This window comes from Protopterus annectens, chromosome 3.part1, assembly GCF_019279795.1.
Source record: "Protopterus annectens isolate FY-2018-M chromosome 3.part1, PAN1.0, whole genome shotgun sequence".
In the NCBI taxonomy this organism is placed as follows: Eukaryota; Metazoa; Chordata; order Ceratodontiformes; family Protopteridae; genus Protopterus; species Protopterus annectens.
In genome coordinates this window covers 445,042,114-445,062,548 of record NC_056732.1, presented here as the reverse complement: position 1 = coordinate 445,062,548, position 20,435 = coordinate 445,042,114, and the positions used below count along the sequence as shown (strand labels likewise).

The window sequence follows — 20,435 nt, the reverse complement described above, 5'->3', positions numbered from 1 at the left end:
GAATAAAATGAAAATGGAAACTAAACATCTTGTATAAATAAGAGATACTGATATAGTTGAGAAATAGTAGGAATTACTTTAACCTTTGTCAAGCTGTCCAGGTATTGCAGAATAAGGGGAATCTCACAGTGAAAGCAGAAGTCCAAATACCGAGTACTAAAGAGAAAGCAAGGGATATCTGGTTAATGTTCATGAGCTTAGAAAGACTGACATTAAGCATTTACTTTTTTTTGATAACTCCAGAGCACAAAAACTGTTAGCACAATAGATTAGGCAACAAAAAATTGAAAGGGTTGTTACTAAACGTAGGGAGCCTATAACAAAAAAAAAATAGGGATCCTGTAGAGGTTTAATTTCAGAAATTTTATGAACATTTATATAAAATAGAGAAATTTGGAAATCAAGAAAAGAGCACAAATGGAAATATTTATAGAAGACTTAAATATGCCAAGGTTAGAGATAGAGTTTCAACAACTAACACTTGATAGAAGAGGATAGGAGGGGATGAGAAAAAACAATGATGTATAATCAATCTTCAGGAAAGTCTGCAGGAACAGGTAGTATTTCTGTGGAAGTTTGGAAGTTAGGGAGGAAAATGATAAAGATCTGGAAGATTTTGTTTAACAGCATTTTAAAAGGAGGGAAACACTAACATCAAGCTGTAATGGCTGTGTTACCTAAGGACTTCATACAGACCAATTTCTATTTTAAATCATGATTATTAAGTGTTTATGCTTATACTAGCTAAAAGAATGGCAAAGGTGTTGCAAAAATTGATATGGGTTAGTGTGGTTTTGTGTAGGGCTGGCAGACATTTGACAGCATTAGTAAAACGATGATGATTCAGATGGAAAGAGAAGGTAAGAAAATAACACTGTTGGTGGGTCTTGGTGCATAGATGGCATTCGACAGAGAAAGCTTGGATTTTATGAGAAGGGCAGTGGAAGCATTTGTATTCCCCTGATACAATAATAAGGTTAATTAGAATATGTGAAGGATCAGAGGCAAGAATTAAAGTGGAACATTTCCACCCTGATATGTTGTTGTGGAACAGAGGGAACCAAGCAGGGATGTTCTCTTCCCTTTTGTTATTTGCTTTATATTTAGAGCCACTGGGAAAGAAAATAAGGGACTCAGAAATTCAAGGATGTAATTGATATGGTAATCAAGAAAAGTTGACTTTATTTCCAGATGATATTATTTTGTATCTGATAAATCCAGAAAAGGATATCTCGGTGTCGTGGAATGTTTCAAGACAGTTTCACGTCTATTCAGTATGTAAAATTAATGAAGATGAAACAAAGGCTATAGGTATAAATTATGTACCTGCACACAGTTTGGTTCAGCAATACCCACATTTATGAGGACACAACAAAATAAAGTACTTAGGAGTATGGATTTAAAAGGCTTGTGTTGTGGCAGCTAGGGATATGTAGGAAGAGACTAAACAAAAGATAATACAACTTAAAACCTGGACAGTCTTGTTTATGGATACAGATAGTAAGATACAAGCAGTGAAATATGTTTTACTCCCTTTATTTTTCTATACGTGTCAGGCATATGTTTATGTTTTGATCTGGCTATAAAATGATTACTGTCAGTTATAAATTTGTTCTGGCTATAACGTGATTGCTCTTAATTATATATTTGTTCTGGTTATAAAGTGATTGCTTTCAGTTGTAAGTTGACCTGACTTTACATCTTCAGGCACAATCCCCAACTCCTCAAGTGACCACCTACCAGCCTATATTCACAGGATTATCACTCAACTCACAAAGCAACAACAAGTTCAAATCTATATGCAAACTAAAAAAATTCAGCAAAGAGGTATTTAATGACTCTCTAAGAGCTACAAGACTGGTCCATCCTAAAAAGACTCCCCCTTAATGATGCAGCTGAACATTTCAACAGCACCTTCCTAAGCATTCTTAGCTCCCTAGCCCGTCAGCAAACAAAAAAAATAACTATTCCCCATGGCTAACCAAATCATGTAAAATTCTAATGAAAGACAGGGACAAAGCATGAACTGCCTGCCTAAACAATAAAAACGACATAACTCTTCGGTTACACAGGCAACTCCGCAATCAAACAAAAAGACAAATATTGCATGACAAAAATATCATATCCTACATTCAAGATAACCCCAGAAGCAACACTAAGAAATTCTGGTCCTCTGTAATGTCGCTATTCAACCCAGGGAATAAAAATAATCCCAGTCCGTACCACAATATTCCACTTTTTCAAACAGTCACCAAGTTCAACTTTATAGAGTCCATATCCAACCTAAAAGTAAACCCAACTCATCCACCCCAACTCACTACTTCTACTAATACCCCCAATACTAACCTCTACATACCCCACACATTAAACACGCCACCAACCCCTCACTCATAACCAAAAACCAAACCATCCCCAACTTACTTTTCAGCCCATCCCTTTATCTCAAAAAAAAAAAAAAAAAACTAGTACAAAAACTGAAACCTCGCTCAACCTCAGTATACAGCCTCCCACCAGAATACCTAAAGCTTGCCACAGAGGGAGTTGCATTCCCTGTTAGCATCTTAATGAATAGATCCATAGTTGAATCACATATCTTTAACCTATGGAAAAGATCACACATTATCTCTTTACATAAGGGAGGAAACTCCACTGGCATCACAAACTTTCATCCTATTGCAGTCTTATCCCCCCCACCTAAGATTGTAGAAAAATGTGAGCACCTACACTTCTGCACCATCTTACACAGAACAACCTACTTTTCCACATTCAGCATGGCTTTAGACCTGCACACACTACCTCAACAACTTTATTATCTTTCATGGACTCTGTCAACTAAGCCCATGACACTGGCAAACTAGTATCTGAAGTATTTCTAGATTTGTTAAAAGCATTTGACATGGTATCTCACCAGAAACTCCTTAAAGAACTGTCCAGCATTGGTCTATCTCCCTCCTCACTTCAGTGGTTTTATACAGGCAGCAAGCAGTAAAATGGCAGGGCTGTATCTCCCTGTATCACATCACCCCCCACAGATGTACATCAAGGATCCATCCATGGCCCATTACAAATATCTTCATCAATAACTTGCATACTTCCCCCTGTGAAGGCACTCTAATCCAATATGCAGATGGCTCCATCATCATCTGCTTATCAAACACATAAACTTACCTTCAACAGATAACACAACAAGCTTTCTCTTCCATAGAAACATGGCTCTCCAGTGCTGAACTCCTACTGAACCCCCCCCCCCCCAAAAAAAGCTGCTTCTCTTCACCCATTAATCCCATAGCTCCAACAAAACAAACTTCAAGATCTTTTCAGCCAACAATACTGAAATTGAATTGGTGCAGCATACCAAACTAGTAGGTGTCACATTGATGATAATCTCATGTTTGCCGAACATATACAAAACAGTATAAAAAAACACCAAAAATGAGGCATGCTATAAAAGAATAAAAACTTCTTCACAGCAGCTACCAGAAATTACCCTAGCCAAAACCTACCTCTTGCCAAACTAGGCATGCTATACAGGAAGAAAAACTTGCTGACAGCAGCTAACAAAATTACCCTGGCCAAAACCTACCTCTTACCTCACAATTATATGGGGCTGCAATTCTAACTAACAGACCTCCCTAAGAAAAAAAACTAGAAAGCTGCTATAACGAAATTTGCCATAAATGCAACTCCCCTAACTCATCACTGTAAAGCCCTACATTCTCTAATATGGCTTGAACTTCTCCTCCACCTCCAATACATACCAACTTACTTAACTATGTACTACGGTATAGAAAATCATCCACAACCCACTAGCTTGTCCTGCAGTTAGCCCATTAATCAGTTTTTATATCCCAAATAACCATCTCAGATCTGAAGACAAACATCTCCTCACAACTAATAAACCTAACAAAACCTCAGCTCTAAGCCATTACTCCTGCTCTGTGGCAAAACTATGGAAATCCCTTCTATCAAAACTGCTGCTAACCTGCAGTCCTTCAAAACCTCTATAAAAGAATACTTCAACAAGGCTTGGATTTGCTCCTGTATGAGCCCAGGCTAAGGTACTCTTACACTGTTTTCTACCTCTACTTTCTCTATCCCCACTACTAACTTATCCTATCCTAACCTCCCTTCCACTACACATACTCCCCTAAGGTTACACTTATACTTTTTCCACATCTATTCCTACTATCCCCTCTATCACACCCTGCCCTTCTCTACTCGTTCTATCCTACGCCTTTACCAATATAATCTGTTATCATAATTCATGACCTCTAGAATATTAATAGTCATTATGATAATCATCTATTATGTAAATTATGTTGCATCTTCCTATTATCAGGCTTTCCATATAATTTATGCTTGAACAATATGACTTATGTTTGTTGAGTTTTTATTCTGACAAACCAATGTGTAGTTTTTTTAAATTGTGTGCTTGAATATTATGACTTTATGTCTGCTAAGTTCTTATTCTGACAAACAAATATGCTTTCATGTTTGTCCTTGAATGTTATGACTCTATTGTGTCTGTCAACTTTTTTCATTCTGTTAACCATGTTTATCTGGAACTTTTCTCCTGGCCTCAGCTGAAAATGAGTACCTCTTGAGCCAGTTAGAATTTCCCAGTAAACAAATGCCAAATAAATAAATAAATTAACTAGAGAAGAAGTTGTTTAGAATAATTAATAAAGAGTTGAAGGAATTTATCTAGGAGGGGAACAGGGCAAGGGTAAAGTGGAATTAGTTTATCTTGCAGTAGAACAAGGGGGGTTAGGATTACCTGATTTGAAGGGATATTTTGGAGCTACATAGTTGAGACTCCTATAAATTACACATGCAGAAGGTTATAATTCAGAATGGAAAGGGATGTAGCGGGGGGTTCAAGAAATAGAGAGAGTGGAATTTTGGACACAGATTTTTAAGGAGAATAATAACCATACTGAATATTATATTCATGCAGTAGCAGAACATATTCTAAGAAATAAGCCAACATAAGAATGGAGAAAGGAGATGTTACCAGTAGGGATGGCTGCAGGTAGGAGTGCATAAAATAGACAAAAGGGGTATACTTTACTGGAGAACATTGGCAAATGAACCAGGGTATTGGGAGCAAATAACTAAAGAAGGAAAGGGGTGGGATGAGGCCAAGAAGATGTTTGGACTGCAAGATAGAAACTGCCTTCCCTACCAAAGATTGATATCAGAGAGAAAGGGATAGGGGAATCTTAAGTGAAAGACTTGCCCTGGTGGGGGGTTTAATTGATTTTAGAATAGAAGCCACTTTTTAAAAAAGGATAATTAGTAAGGCATATAAAATATTGCATGATAGCTATAAGATTCAACCAGAGGAGGTTAGAAGAGATTGGGAAGAGAAACTTGGAAAGCAATTTGCAAGAGAACAATGGCTCCCAAGTATACAACAAAGTCACGAAGATTAGGATCTTTGCTTGGAAGTGTTTACATATGTATTGTTATACCCCAAGCATACTTAATAAAATGTTTCACAGATAGATAGCAAATGTTGGAAGTGCGATGGGGAAGAAGGAAGAACTGAGCAATTTATGTGATGTTGGATTGATGATAGTTGTACAAAAGAACATACGTAATGTATAACGTATGTATGTGGGAATATGTTAATATGGTTTGTTTTCTTTTATATAAATGTATATGTTTGCCTTTGTCTTAAGTAATAATTCAATAAAGCTGTTATAAATTTGAGGTACAGTTGAAAGATGTGTTAGCATACCTTTCTTATTGTTCCTCTGTCATTAAAGCTGTTCTGCGTAGGTACCTATATATAAAATGCCAGTATGTTTTTAAGTTTCATAACATTCTTTTCACTTTTGTGGCCTTGTATGACACGCTGTTAAGTCTTGTGTTAACACTAGCTAGTATGCAGTAAAAGAACTAGTTGACTGATATTGGCTGTGTTATTGTATTTACTTATAGTTAAACTCTGTCCCTAGTATCCATATTAGGGCTACATAAAATAAGAATGTGTACAGTTATAGTTTGTTTGGTTTCCCCAAGTTTTTTGATTCCATGTACAAAATAAATGTATTTATAATACAGCTGTACTACAGCTTTTACTCACATCTTGGGTGCCTTTCACAGTCAATACTGGTTTATTTCACATGGCATCCTGTATATGTTATGTTACACATTTTAAAAATAAGTTTCTATAAGAGAAGAGAAAAATCAATAAGTTGTTTTGTGAAGTCGTGTTTCTTTTGACTGTTATGCATTGCTTTCTTCTCTCACTTACTGCTGTTATGCATTGCTTTTGACTGTTATGCATTGCTTTACTGCAGTAAGTGAGAGAAGAAAGCAATGTATAACCGTCAAAAGAAACACGACTTTACAAAATCAATAAGTTGTTTTGTGAAGTCATGTTTCTTTTGACTGTTGTGCATTGCTTTCTTCTCTCACTTATTGCAGTAAAGTGATAAAGGAATGTTGATATGTTCTTCATGATTTCATGTAAACTTTGATATATTAAAATACCCTCATTCTGCAAGCAGTCAGGATAATTAAAAGCATACTATCTTTTTTTCCTTCTAGGTCACCAACAATGGCAGGGGGACTTTTTGCCATGGAAAGGAATTATTTTAATGAACTTGGACAATATGACGGTGGCATGGATATCTGGGGAGGTGAAAACCTTGAAATCTCATTTCGGGTAAAGTGATTGTTTTTGAAGCTCTGTAACTGGACAGGATTATCTCCATACACTCATCATTACAGACTTTCTCCATTGTGTGTGTCAAATTTCACAGCAGATCATCTGAGCGTCATGAAGTAACCCTGTTAAGCCCTTACTGTGCATTCTAGGATTTCTTCTGCTTGATCATAAAAGCCGTTAATATTTAAATGATGCTGGTCTTAATCTCTGCCAGTCGTATAAGTAGGGGTTTAGTATTAAATTTGCATTTGTGTTGATTTTAAAATTCAGATTTAGTGCAACCCTGTCATATTTAGTTTGGCTGTGATACTAAAATGTTGCTTCATTGACATTACTGCCTATGTCCTTTTAGGTATGTGTTTCTCATATCTGTTATTTTTATGTCCCTTAAATCTGTTGTGATGTATTTCATTTTGCAAACAGCACTGTATTTTTTTTTTTAATTATTATTGAGGTTCATTATAAACAGGCAGCAAGCACCCTAATATAATCCCAGCAGTTTTTTCAGGGGCATTTTTTTTTGTAGAGTTTTCACATTCAGTGACAGGATCGCATAAAATTTGTGGCACTACATCTTAGGGGACACATGTACTGGTGTCAGTCATTAACTGTTTCATCTGTCAATGCATCTTTTCACCTGCCTATCTCTTAATGAAGCTGTTCTGTGAGCTCGCCAGAGATGGCCCTTTATTACGGTATTTCTTTAAGCACAGGGAAACTGTGACTTATTTCTGACTCTGTGACACACAGTATGCAGATGATAAGTGCAAATATTCCAACCCTATGCTACAACCTCTTCACAGTAAAACACTTTAGCCTGTGCTGTGTTATGGTCCTTTTATTGTCAGGTGTTAACATGGCTGTTTTAAAGGTGGAATTACTTTGTGCGTAATCCACTCTGTCCTCATATTTTTTTCTAATCGATGTTATGATGTGAAGTTGTTCAATCTCACCATTTGTTCTTGCACGTGGGTTGGAGCCGATCCATCGGCTCCGAGTCGGCCGCTTTCCAAGCTCTAGATCTCTTAGAAGCATGAGACACAGTCCCTATCCCATGATTCTCTGCTGCCAAACCCAAAATCTAGTTTGCCGCTGCAAGGGATCACACGATCTACTGAAGAAGCTCGGGCCAGTATTCTTTTTTATTGTATATTTGAATATTTAGACTTTAATATCTATCAGGGATCTGATATTTAGTGAGGCTTCACTTTTTTCTTCCTTTTTGGTGGTTTAGAGTAGGTAATCTAAGCTAGTATTTTGTTTTTAGTTCGGAGTGGTTTGCTCCTAGGCCTTTAGCCTTTTTTGATTTACTCTTCTTGACAAGGCTCTGCCAAATTTAATACCCTATCCCCTTATAGTCTGTATTGAGTGTTTGTTTTTCTTTCTATAGTTATTGCGGTTCAGGGATCTGAACTTCTAAGCGGGTTTTGTGGTGTTATTGGAACAATTTTTTCATAATGTCAGAAAAGCAAAAATCTGGTTTCAAAAAGTGTGACTGTGGACAAAAGATGTCCATCATGGATAATCATAATTCTTGTGTTTATTGTTTGGGTCCGCTGCATTTACAGGAGGATTGCTCTATCTGCCATTCCTTCAGTGGCAGGGTGTTATTAGAGAGGAGAAGGAAATTGGTAGATAGAGGACTGTTGAAATTGGACTTCCAGGATATATTGGATAAGACTGACCAGACCTCCAAGTCTTTGAAGGGGGCGAAGTCGTCTAAGGTGTCTTCGGAGCACAAGTCTTTGGGCTCCGAGCACCTGTGGCAAGACTCGGTTGCCGGCTCCACAGCCTTCAGAGCCATGCACCGAGATCTTACCTCGGAGCCAAGTCATTGTGTTGGAACCAGTGTCGGAGGTTTTGAAATCTCCGATCCTCAAGCCATTGGCTTCTTCGGCTCTTTCGACCCGTTCTTCCGGTGCCCTTTCTGACATCGATGTGGACCGAGTGGTACAGAGACTTTTGGTGAACCCGGACCTGGCCAAATTGCTTGCTGCTTCGACCCGGTTGGCTTTGAAGCCTACGACCCCTCCTTCCACGAGTTTTGCTCCTCCTCCAAGGCCAGTCGAGCCTTCGGAGCTGGAAAGAGAGGATCCGATAGTGGTGGAACCCTCGGAGCCAAGGCCTGTTCCAGTGCTCTCGGCTCTTTTGACCTTGACTTCTTCGTTTCCAATCCAAGAATCTCGGAGCCGACACTCTCTCGCCGGTTCCAAGGGGGGGAGTCAAACCGATGCTTCTGTTCCGACTCTCCCTCTCGGGGCTTCGGCGCAGATGAGCTCGGTTCCATCCTCTGGTTCAGAGTCCGTGGTCTCAGCCCCTGGGAGGCTGCCATCTTCTTCGGAACTGGCGGACTCCTCGGGTTGGGAAACCGGTGCCTTCGATGCCATGAGGAAGGTCATGTCTCCTATGACCCTCACTTCTTCGGTTCCTTCCTCTTCCTCCCCTAAAGGGCCGCACTCTATCTCTATACCACAGGTTCTCACTAAGCGTCGAGACCCAGAGCCTCAGATAACCCCATTGGGTGACCCCTGCTTGACCGAGACTTCACCAGATGCCCCCACTGATGAAGTTCCCAGGAAAAGACTGTGTAAGAGGAGGCATATAGATTCCCCCCAGGAATCCTTAGCATCAGACACCGACTTGGAGGAATCAGAAGGGTCCCCATGGTTCTCCTCTGAGGATGTCTCTTTTGCAGACATCCTTGAAATACTAAGGCAGAGGGGTGACTGGCAGTCCCTTACCCCTACTGAGGATGAATTGGTGCTCCTGAAGGCTATTGGGTCTCAGCCCTCCACCTCCTGGGTTATTTCGCCTATCGATGAATTAATGGACTTGATCGCTCGAAAGGTGTGGGAGTCTCCTGATTCTATGGAACCGGTCCCTCGGAGACCCAACAAATTTATCACTTGCCCTCAGGATAAGTCATTTCTCACAAAAGGGGTTCCCGTTGATGCCATGGTGGTGGCAGCGGCCACCAAGAAAGAGATGTCAGACACCTCTTCCTCTGTCCATCCTCCTAATAGAGATTCCAGGACAATGGACAGATATGGGAAATGCATCTTTAGTTCTGCGACATTTGCAATGAGATCGCTTAACTATTTAACCCGTCTTCAACAAGATCTCCTAAAAGAGCTTGGAGATATTCTACAGGGCAACACAGGTGATGCTGTCTCCCAGAAAGTGGCGGCACAGCTTAACACCCTTAATTCCATTGTAAACTCGTCCATGAGGCTCATTTCTTATGCAGCCGAGGGAATCGAGCTGGGCAGCGGGTTCAGCGATAGCTCTGTGGAGACAATCCTGGATGCGCTTATGCTCCTTTGTGGAAACCTTCAAGTCTTCCTTTGTGAATACCCCATTTGAATGCTCTTCCTTGTTTGGGCTGAAAGTCAAGGAGACACACACTAGGTGTGAGCAGGAAGGAAAGACTCTATCTGCCTTAGGAGTCCGTTTTTCCACCCCCACTAGACCATAACCCAAAGGGCAGAGAGGTGGAAAAATGTGGTTCCGAAAGTCCCAAGGAGCTTTCCAAAACACACGTAGTGAAACCCTCTCCAGGGGCAGAGGAGGGGGTGTAGTGGTAGATGCTGCCCAGGCGGCAGAGGGGTTCCGCAGAACCAGGGTGACAGGGAGCAGTTCCCTGGCAAACCCTATCAGCGCTCCTGAGGGGAGGCCCGACCGTCCTACTCTGGAGGTAGTCGGGGGTCGCTTAGCTTTATACCCGGATGCCTGGCTAGGAATTACATCAGATTCCTGGGTAAAAAGCATAATCACCAGAGGGCTACATCATTCCCTTTTCAGAATTCTCTTCCATTCGGACAAGAATCCCAGACGTTCCACCCAGTCTGCGGAGTCTAGCAGCTGTAGAAATTCAGAGGCTGCTGGAAAAGTCATCAAGCCAGTTCTGGCGGACCAAATAGTATCCGGAACTTACTCGGTTCTTTTTAGTTCCAAAGAAAACAGGGGACTGGAGGCCCATGTTAGACCTCAGCAATCTCAACTCCTTTGTCAAAAAGGAAAAGTTCCAGATGGTCATGCTTCAGTCGATAATCCCGTTTCTCGAAACGGGCGATTGGATGTGCTGAATAGATCTCAAGGATGCCTACTACCATATAAAAATGGCCAGGCCATCCAGAAATCACTTGCATTTCTGGCTGGGGGCCAGTCACTACCAATTCCGCGCTCTGCCCTTTGGTCTCACCACAGCCCCCAGAATGTTCACCAAATGCATGGCAGTTGTCACGGCTCACCTGAGACGTTTAGGATTCTGGGTGTTTCCATATCTCGATGACTGGCTCCTCACCGCCACCACCAGGCATCAACTGATTCACGCCAGGGATTACATTATCAGCCTGTGCTCCCAGTTGGGCATAACCTTAAATTTAGAAAAATCTGCTTTATCGCTGTCGCAGCATATTTCCTTTATAGGAGCAGATCTAGACACCACCACCGCCCTGGTCAGATTGCCTCAAGATCGAGTAATCTCTTTACGAAACCAAGTATCCCCTTTTTTTGATGGAAAAGAAAGTCCCTGCATTCCAATTTCTGAAGCTGTTAGGCACCATGGCAGCGACTTTCATAGCGGTTCCTCTGGGGCGCATGCACATGAGGATACTCCAGTGGTTACTCTTCACACAGTGGTCTTATCAACAACTTCCAATGTCACATGAGATTCTGCTGACAAATACTTCCAAAAAGGACTTCCTTTGGTGGTTGAACAGCCACCAAGTTACTGTAGGTCATCTGTTTGTACTCCCCCCTCCAACAGCCACAGTGACCATGGATGCTTCCCTGATAGGGTGGGGGGACTGTGTCAGGGAAGAACTGTCCAAGGTACTTGGTCAGAGATGGAATCCAGTTTGCACATCAGTGTCTTGGAGTTGAGAGCTGTGTTCCTAGCATTGCAACACTTTCATGACTCTCTACCTCAAGAGACGATTGCAATACAGACAAGACAACATGTCGGTAGTCTGGTACATCAACAAGCAAAGGGGGGAAACCAGATCTTACCCCTTATGCCAAGAGGCCCTGAGAATTTGGCAATGGGCTGTATCCACTGGGTGCTTCCTGATAGCAACGCACATCCCGGGGTCATCCAGCGTGATAGCGGACAAATTAAGCAGAGCCATTCTATTGCCTCACGAGTGGTTCCTCAAAGAACGAGTGGCGGGAAGGATATTCCGCAAATGGGGCCAACCTTGCTGCGACCTTTTTGCATCCCCGATGAATGCCAAATGCAGAAGCTACTTTGCCCTATACCCTCCACCGGGGGAAATCCCAAGGGATGCACTCGTACACGATTGGCCCTCGGGTCTCCTATATGCCTTTCCTCCATCTCCGCTGATTCCCAAATTTTTACAGAAAGCCAAAAGCCTGGGAAGGGCTGTTATTCTGATAGCCCCGTTTTGGCCTCAGCAGATATGGTTCCCCTTCCTTCAACAATACCAAATGGAAGAACCTTGGGTTCTGGACCCAGTGCCAGACCTTCTGACTCATTCGTCGGGAGTTCTTCACCCCTCTCTTGTATCCCTCAAACTGACAGCTTGGCTGCTCCACTTCCCAACCTAGCCAGGTCTCATGATTTGTCTTCCGCAGTTCCTCATATTCTGGTTTCCTCGCATAAAGTCTCCACCAGGAAACTATATAACAGTAAATGGAAACAATTTGGTCATTGGGCTTCTCAACATGGTATTGATCCCTTTATTGCCCCTATTCATAGCATTCTGGAATTTTTTACTTCACTTTTCCACGGTGGAGCGGCAGCCGCTACTATAAGGGTTCAATTGGCTGCCATATCTAACTTCCATGTGGGATGCGGAGGTTCTAACATTATGTCCCACAGATTATGTAAAGCATTTTTGAAAGGGACTCATCATCTTCGACCCCCTATCAGATATCCGATTACTCCCTGGAATCTAAATTTGGTGCTGTCTCAACTCATGCTTCCCCCTTTTGAGCCCGCATCTTCTTGTCCGTTGAAGTTCCTTTCTTGGAAGACAATTTTCTTAGTGGCCATTACTTCGGCGCATAGAGTTTCTGAGCTTCAAGCACTCTCTGTTAGGCCCCCATATTTGGTCTTTCACCCCGACAGGGTGTCTCTAAGAACAAATCCATCCTTTCTCCCAAAGGTCTGTTCTAAAGCAAACTTGAACCAGTCCATTGAACTTCCCACTTTTTTCAGGCATCATGCCAGTAAATTGGAATACATGTTGCATAAGCTTGATGTCCATAGACAACTGAGATTTTGTTTGGACAGAACAAAAGGATTCAGAAAATCAGATCAACTATTTGTTTCCCATGCAGACAATAAGAAGGGCCTTTCGGTATCCAAAGTTATGTTGTCCAAATGGCTTTCTGATTGTATAAAGTTTGCATATTCTTCATCCCATCAACCTTTAGAAAGTGAAGTGAAAGCTCATTCTACCAGGGCTGTTTCTGTCCTTAGCTCACGCAGCTCACTTACCTTTGGACACCATTTGTGCAGCTGCTACTTGGTCCAAACCTCATCCATTTATTACTCATTACAAAGTGGACAGGGCCTCCAGGGACAGGGCTTCCTTTGGTTCCACCATTCTTAGGAATGTACTCCCATGAGCCACCCAGGATTAGGGTGCTTGGGACGCTACCCACATGTAAGAACAAACGGCGAGATTGAACAACTTCACATAAAGAAGTTATGTTCTTACCGTAACGTTCCATGTGAGTTTTTCATATCGCCTTTGTTCTTACACTCCCTCCCACCTTCCCCCTCCATGTTCTAGAAGAACGGGTATGGCTGGTGGTCTGTTTGATCTTACTAGTATCCTCTTGTCAGCCAGGTTATCTTTTAACTAATTGTAAATAGTTACTTTGTTATATTGGGTTGCTTAGTTGTGTTTCTTGCTGGTTTTCAGCAAACTAGATCTGGGGTTTGGCAGCAGAGCATCATGGGATAGGGACTGTGTCTCGAGCTTCTAAGAGATCTAGAGCTTGGAAAGCGGCCGACTCAGAGCCGATGGATCGGCTCCAAACTCACGTGTAAGAACAAAGGCGAGATGAGCAACTCACATGGAACGTTACTTTTAATTTAGAGTCTGGAATCTAGATACTTACTCCCAGCACCCCCAAGAAGGTAGATGCCCTCTACTGGATCCCCGCAAAGTAGTGTGAGATTCTTAATAAAAACATGTGCACTGATTTGTGCATGATCTATGCAGTTTGTTACAGATAAGAGAGCTCAGAATATTTTTAGTTTACCAACATGCCCACCTGCAATGTTGATGACCCTGGTTAAGCTAACAGTCCAACAGTGCAGGGATGACTGATAACAGAAAGAAGTGAGGATGCAAAACCTTCTTGCTTTTCCCTGGTGATACAGAAGGGCCATACCTATGGGTATCCATTTTACCAGTGAATCTTAATGGAGACTTGGTACTTGATTAGATGCATCTTGATGGAAAAGATGCAGGGCTACCAAATAGGTTATATCACTTATATAAGCAAGTGATGTTCCCTTTTTCTGTCCCTTACATGCTTACCTTTAGGGCATGTGTTGAGTCTTGCACAGAGCTAGGTATAACCTTTAAAGTAAATAAAGCTTTTTTCACTTTAACACTGGTGAAGAGTTTAAGACATTTGATATGGTGGAGAAAATGTAGTTTTCAGAGGAGTTTAATTTAATTGAAATAGACAAAATGTGATTCTCTACTCCCTTTCTTGGGTTTTGGTCCCTCAACTGTTTGTTTTGGTTGTCCATTTTCAACATCTTAGTGCATCAAGCAGTAGAAGTGTTTTTAGAGCTTTCTGATTCTGGAAACAAGGAAAATGTGTATGGGTAACTTACAGTGGATTTTGAATTGGACGTACACATGGTATACTTCACTTTTGAATGCTGATGCTATGGCTAGAGTTGGATTATGTGTACCTTGGGCCCTGGTGGTGTTTAAACCATGGACCCCCAGCAGAGTAACATATTTTAAGTTTTAACACAGTGACCACACTAAGGAATAGCAATTTACTTCACACAAGTGCACACTAGTTTTTCAATTCCTGATAAATGACAAGTCTGAAATGAGTATACAACAACAAGAAAGGTTATATTAATGCACAGATGGTCTCCCATCCCTACCCAGAAATTATAGCCACTTTAATTAACTACACCTCAGATATTTGATTGTGATAAAAATAATGGCCAGTAGTCTTGTATTTCAAGTTTGCTTCACACAAATTGTGGTCACAGTAATTTATTACAGCTTACTTCCCACAAATGCACCCTAGTTTTGTAATATCAGAATAAATACTGTTTAGAATGCAAAGATGACAAGACAACTTAGTTTCATCCACGGATAGGTTAGCTTCCACCCTCCCACACTCATCCAACAGTCATACCCAGTTTGCACCTCAGACAATTGATTTTGATAAAATAACAGTCACAATAATACATTTCAAGTGTGTTTCGCAAGCACCCATTAATTAGTATAGCCACAATAAAGTATTATAATTTAGTTTCACATAAATGTACACTAGCCTACAAACACAGATAAGAGAGTAAGATATTTTCATCCTCAGCTTCCCACCCCACCCAGCAGTTATATTCACTGTGTTGATTGTTTACACCTTAGATGCACAACTGTCATGAAAAGTAATAGGCAAACAGTAACTATTTCAGCTTTTGTTTTACACTAAGCAATAATCAGAGTTAAGTATTCCAACATGTTTCTTAAAAATTGTATTAGTCCTGCAAAGCCAGAATAATGACTAAAAAACAACAGTCAGTCATTTTCATTTACGAACCCACGAATTATAGTTATTTTGTCTTTCTATATTCCAGATATTTGACTGTAATAAAATGAAGGAAAATAAAATAATGGCCACACAAATTTATTGTTAGTTTCACCTGTGATTTCCTCCTTACTTGTGTTGTATTTTTGGTTAGGTGTCTTATTGTACCTTTTGTAGTTGCCTTTATAAAACACACAGCCATACCTCTAATCCTCTTAGCACAAAAGTCAGGTAGAAAAGCCAATATAATGGGGGGGGGGGGCAAAGGCTGAAAAGCAGAGACATATTGTAAATATTGCTTGTAAATAGGAAGTTGCTAGAGCAACTTGTTTAGCAATAGTATGCATTTTTCTGAAGCATATGAACTCTGGAACTCAAATGCCTGTCATTATTTATTGCTGTAATTGTCAACACTTTGCCAAAGAACACAAACATTTCACAAAGAACAAACCAAACATATGAGCCAAAGTCAGCAGCACCCCCCCCCCCTCCCCCCACCAAGCTAAGTACTCTCATAGCTCTCATTATTTTCATTATGTTAAAACAAGTATCAGAGATAAAGCAAAAAATAATTGGAGTATATAGGCCCAAATTCATGATCAGATTTTAAATATTGTTCTCATATGTACTTAAAAAGCTGCCAGAACAGCAGGGGTTATATTAACATGCATTTTGATGAAGGGTATGAAGTTTGAAACTCAAATGTCTGTCATTACTCATTGGTAGAAAATCACAAATTATATGAGGAGCAGACCAGAAATATGAGCAATAAATCAGGGACGTTCTGGGAATTAGGAACAGTTTAGAGATGATGCACTCAGACCCCATCCAGTAAAGTTCTCTTGCAGCTCTCAACCTATCATTGCAAGAATTTGGGACACAGCCAAAAAAATAATGCAAGAGCAAAAGCCCCAAATTAGGTTAAGGGGAACAGTATTGCTCTTAGATATTTAAAAGGGTGCTAAAATAACAAGATTTACATTAGTATGCAATTTCAATTGACTGCAGTCCTCAACAGATTGGTGGAAACCACACATTTTAAGACCAGAAATATGAACAAAGACACTTTTAATTGTGTTCCTTTATAGAGAGTCTGAAACTCAAATATTTTTATTTATGAAACCAGAGTTATCAGATCTGATGAAGGTCACATCTCATATAGTGAACAAAAGCCCTCATGTTTTAAAGTTTAGAGTAACTCTGGCACCTACATTTTTGATTTTATATTTTTCAGGATTATGTAGTTGGATTTTTGTTGTGGTGACTTAAAAAATAAAATAAAGAAAACAGTCCTTGGTGTGCCAGCCCTCCCTCTCCTTCTTTTGCCATGGGCCCATCAGCCACCTGAATTGCCCCTATTATAATCCGCCACACGCTGGGGCAATAGATTCTGGTATGTGCCTCCAAAAGATAGCATGGCTGAAGCTCTCTTTTAAGGATAAATTCCAGTAGACCATCCTGAATGCCCCCTTACTGGGGAGTAGAGGGTCCTTTTTGATCATATTGACTAGGACTTGGTGAAACTTTCAGAAGAAGGATTAAACTTTGAATTTTGTGAAAATTCTCCTAGCCCTTTCTGTTTGTTCCGGTCAAACTAGATTTTTTTGTGAAGCATAACTCTTTCAAGTTGAAGAGGGCCCAAAAATCCCTAGCTTTCCTAGTCAAGTCACCTGTTCTGGGATGCTGATTCTATCATTACGCAGTCAGAACACTGACTGCCATGCTGGATTTTCCATGAGGAGCAGTTATATGAGTTTGCCACTGCTTGTTTTTGAAACAGTTATATTCATCACAATATTAATTTTAACATGTATTCAGATACATTAATGATAAAAAAGTGTAATAATAATAATAATAATGAAAAAAAGTATCACAGCAACTCTGTCTATTATCATGTCATGAATTATACTTACAATTTCTATCGTAACTCTTGTGTGCAATAAGTGTGTGCAACCAAATCACAGGACCCAATTAATTAATGAATTGACACTGAACAGAAAAAAACATAACCAACGTGTTTTAAATAGTATCAGAGTTTGGTCAGCATGATCATATTTCAGTAAAAACATACTTGCATAGGAGAGGAAATATGAAGTCTTGAAACAGATTTTCCTGTGCTGTATAGATTGTTCATATCCTTCAGAACAATGTTAAGAGCTTTGCTCCCACTTATTCAATTTTAAAGGGTACAGGAGGTTCCCACCCCATCATGTTCCTCCACTCCTTCAGTGAGCACTTCTGATATTTCCAGTTTCAGTGAAGCATGCCTCAACTGCTGCAGAGCACCTGGATGGTTGGTTAGATAGAATGGAGGCCTTCTGGCATATGATTGCCTCTGGTCTGCACATGAGGTTCCTTATCTAATGCAGCCATAGTGACATAACTTTCAGTACAAAATGATGCTGTTTTGTGTCTGCTGTGCAGCTGGAGGAGTCTTATCAAGGATGTAGCTGTCATGGAGGAGGCCTTGCAAGAGAAGTACCTCCTCCTGTTCCTATCCTTGGCTGTCTGACCTATGATGGTTCCATCGACATACTTCTGAGAATTTCTTAGAAGCACCTTCAGCTTTAGGATCCCCAGGATACAAGTCTTGGAGATCTCCATAAAGTGAAAATATTTCTTTGTTAGCCTAGTGCAGAGGATTTCTTTCATCTAGGCAGAGTTTGATTTGGGCATCTTCATTGTTGGTCATACAGAGGATTCAAGAGCTTATGTCCTTGATGGATTGGGTGAGGTAGATGCAGATGCTACTTGCTTAGACTGTTCATTGTTACATGGTGACCAGTGTCCTCAAGCTGCTGTTTTCACACTTTAGGATCCAGTTTTTTGACAATGTATGATGATGTGCCAGTGGACTGCAGAGTACTGCTTGCTTATAAATCTTCTCCTGTTGTCAGGATACCAGGTTTTAGAGTGCCCACATTACTCATATGCAGACTCTAATCCTATCCTTGCCTCTAGCCATATGGGATTATATTACTAAAAATCCTTTCCCTAATACTACCCTTATTCAGACAGTGGTTAATCTGCGATTTATAGCTGGGGATTATGGACAGTGGTGCAGAAGTGGTCAATATTTTGTGATTCATTTGTTTTCTGTTATTTGTGTTTTTGCACAATCCTTTGGAGTTTGTATTTTCAACCAGTAATGAAGTATAATGTCATATAAGCACTAAGCACCAGCACTCCATAACAGTATCCACACTTCGTCCACCACTCTGGATTTATTAATGTAATACAGCAAAACAGCAAACCGGTTTCACTGCTACATGGAGTGTCATCATTGTATAAGAATATAAATCATATTCAAGTCTTATATAGCTTAATATATCATATGGACTGCATCGTTAAAGAAGCAGTACAGTAACCAAATTCAATTCACCTGCTTTACAAATAGTGATAGGAACAGCCATTTATGAATGCTTATTTAAACCAGGAGAAAATGTAGCACCAGCTAGCACAATTTCTCTAACTTCATTCATATTTAATAAATCAATTAAAAATTCTTAGAAGCAGTTGGACAATGTATTAGCAGTATTCAAAGTCCAGCCCTTCACACTTTCATAGCAAACAAAGTGTGCTGTGATTATGCAAATAATGTCTTTCAGGATGACTGTGAAAATGCGGAGGTGTTTTGGTAAACACACCTCCCCCCTACTGCAAAAGCCTAACATGCGTAAGGCATAAGCAATAGGGAGACAGCTAAAATGCAGATAAGGAGCATTACACATTTGCATATCAGTAAGATTCAAAGAGGTGAACCTAAAAGGACCTCATTGGCATACTAACTGTGTAAATGGCCCTGAGCTTACATGAGTAAGCAGCAATTTACCATGAGAATAAAGAGTTTTGAGGAGAAGCGAAAAAAAGTAATATGTACTGCTTTACATTTTGAAAGGAGTTAGAATTATTGACTTTATGTAAGGATTTTTTTTTTTTGTATTTAACTACTTCCGCATACATGGACAAATTACTGAAGTGATCGTTGGAAATAATGTTTCATTCTGACGTCAATGAAGTGCTTGTACATACATAGACAAACTACTGAAGAGGTCGTTGGGGGAAATGTTTCGTTTTGATGTCATTGAAGTGCTAGTTCATAATTGGTTAAAGTACTGACAGGATCGCTGGAGGGAAATGTTTAATTTTGGTGTTAGTGAAGTGCATGTACACACGTGGACAAACTACCGAAGAGGTTATTGGGGGAAATGTCTCATTTTGGTGTTAGTGTAGTGCTTGTGTATACATGGACAAACTACAGAAGAGGTTGTTGGGGGAAATTATTTATTTTGGTGCTTGTGCATATCTGGCCAAACAACTGAAGGGATCGCTGGGGGAAGTTTTTCATTTTGGTACATATCGTGTACTTGATCAAACGGCTGAGAGTATCGCAGAGGGAAATGTTTCATTTTGATGTCAGTGAAGTGTTTGTGTGTATATGAAAAAAAACTACTGAAAGAGTAATTTGGAGAAATGTTTAATTTTGGTGATTGTGCATATTTAATCAAATGACTGAAGGTATTGATGGGAGAAATGTTTCATTTTGGTGTCAGCGAAGTGCTTGTGCATACATGGGCAAACTGCTGAAGGGGTCATCGGGGGAAATGTTTCATTTTGGGGCTTGTGCATACTTGGTAAAACTATTGAAAGGATTGCTTGGGACATGGCAGTCTATTCTTCTGACATTAATACTGTAAACTGGGTAATATCCTTTATCCAGAAGGGTACTAAGGACAAAAAGGGTTTCAGTCATGACTCAAGACATACTGACAAGGGCTCAGTTAAAGAGAGAGTACTGGAGACTGTAGATCTGCTGAGGGGATTGTCCCTACATTTATGCACCTTAAGTAAAACATACAAAATCGGTGGTTTTGGTTCAATCACAGTCTGTTCACTTGTCAGTAATTCCAAAATAACCTCCTGTTGAACCCAATAGGCTAAAAATTCATCAGTTTCTTTTTTGAAATCCAAAATTGGATCCAAATGTAACTTATTA

General features: G+C 40.2%; 1 protein-coding gene across 3 annotated transcripts in view; it reads left to right on the top strand.

Annotated features, from left to right (window-relative positions):
- GALNT11 (polypeptide N-acetylgalactosaminyltransferase 11) overlaps positions 1 to 20,435 on the top strand; it is a 1,380,327-nt gene that overhangs the window by 962,826 nt on the left and 397,066 nt on the right. For all 3 annotated transcript variants that reach the window (XM_044066892.1, XM_044066893.1, XM_044066894.1), the window contains exon 7: positions 6,559 to 6,676. In XM_044066892.1, coding sequence (XP_043922827.1) covers positions 6,559 to 6,676 — 118 coding nt within the window. The remainder of the gene's footprint in view (positions 1 to 6,558; positions 6,677 to 20,435) is intronic.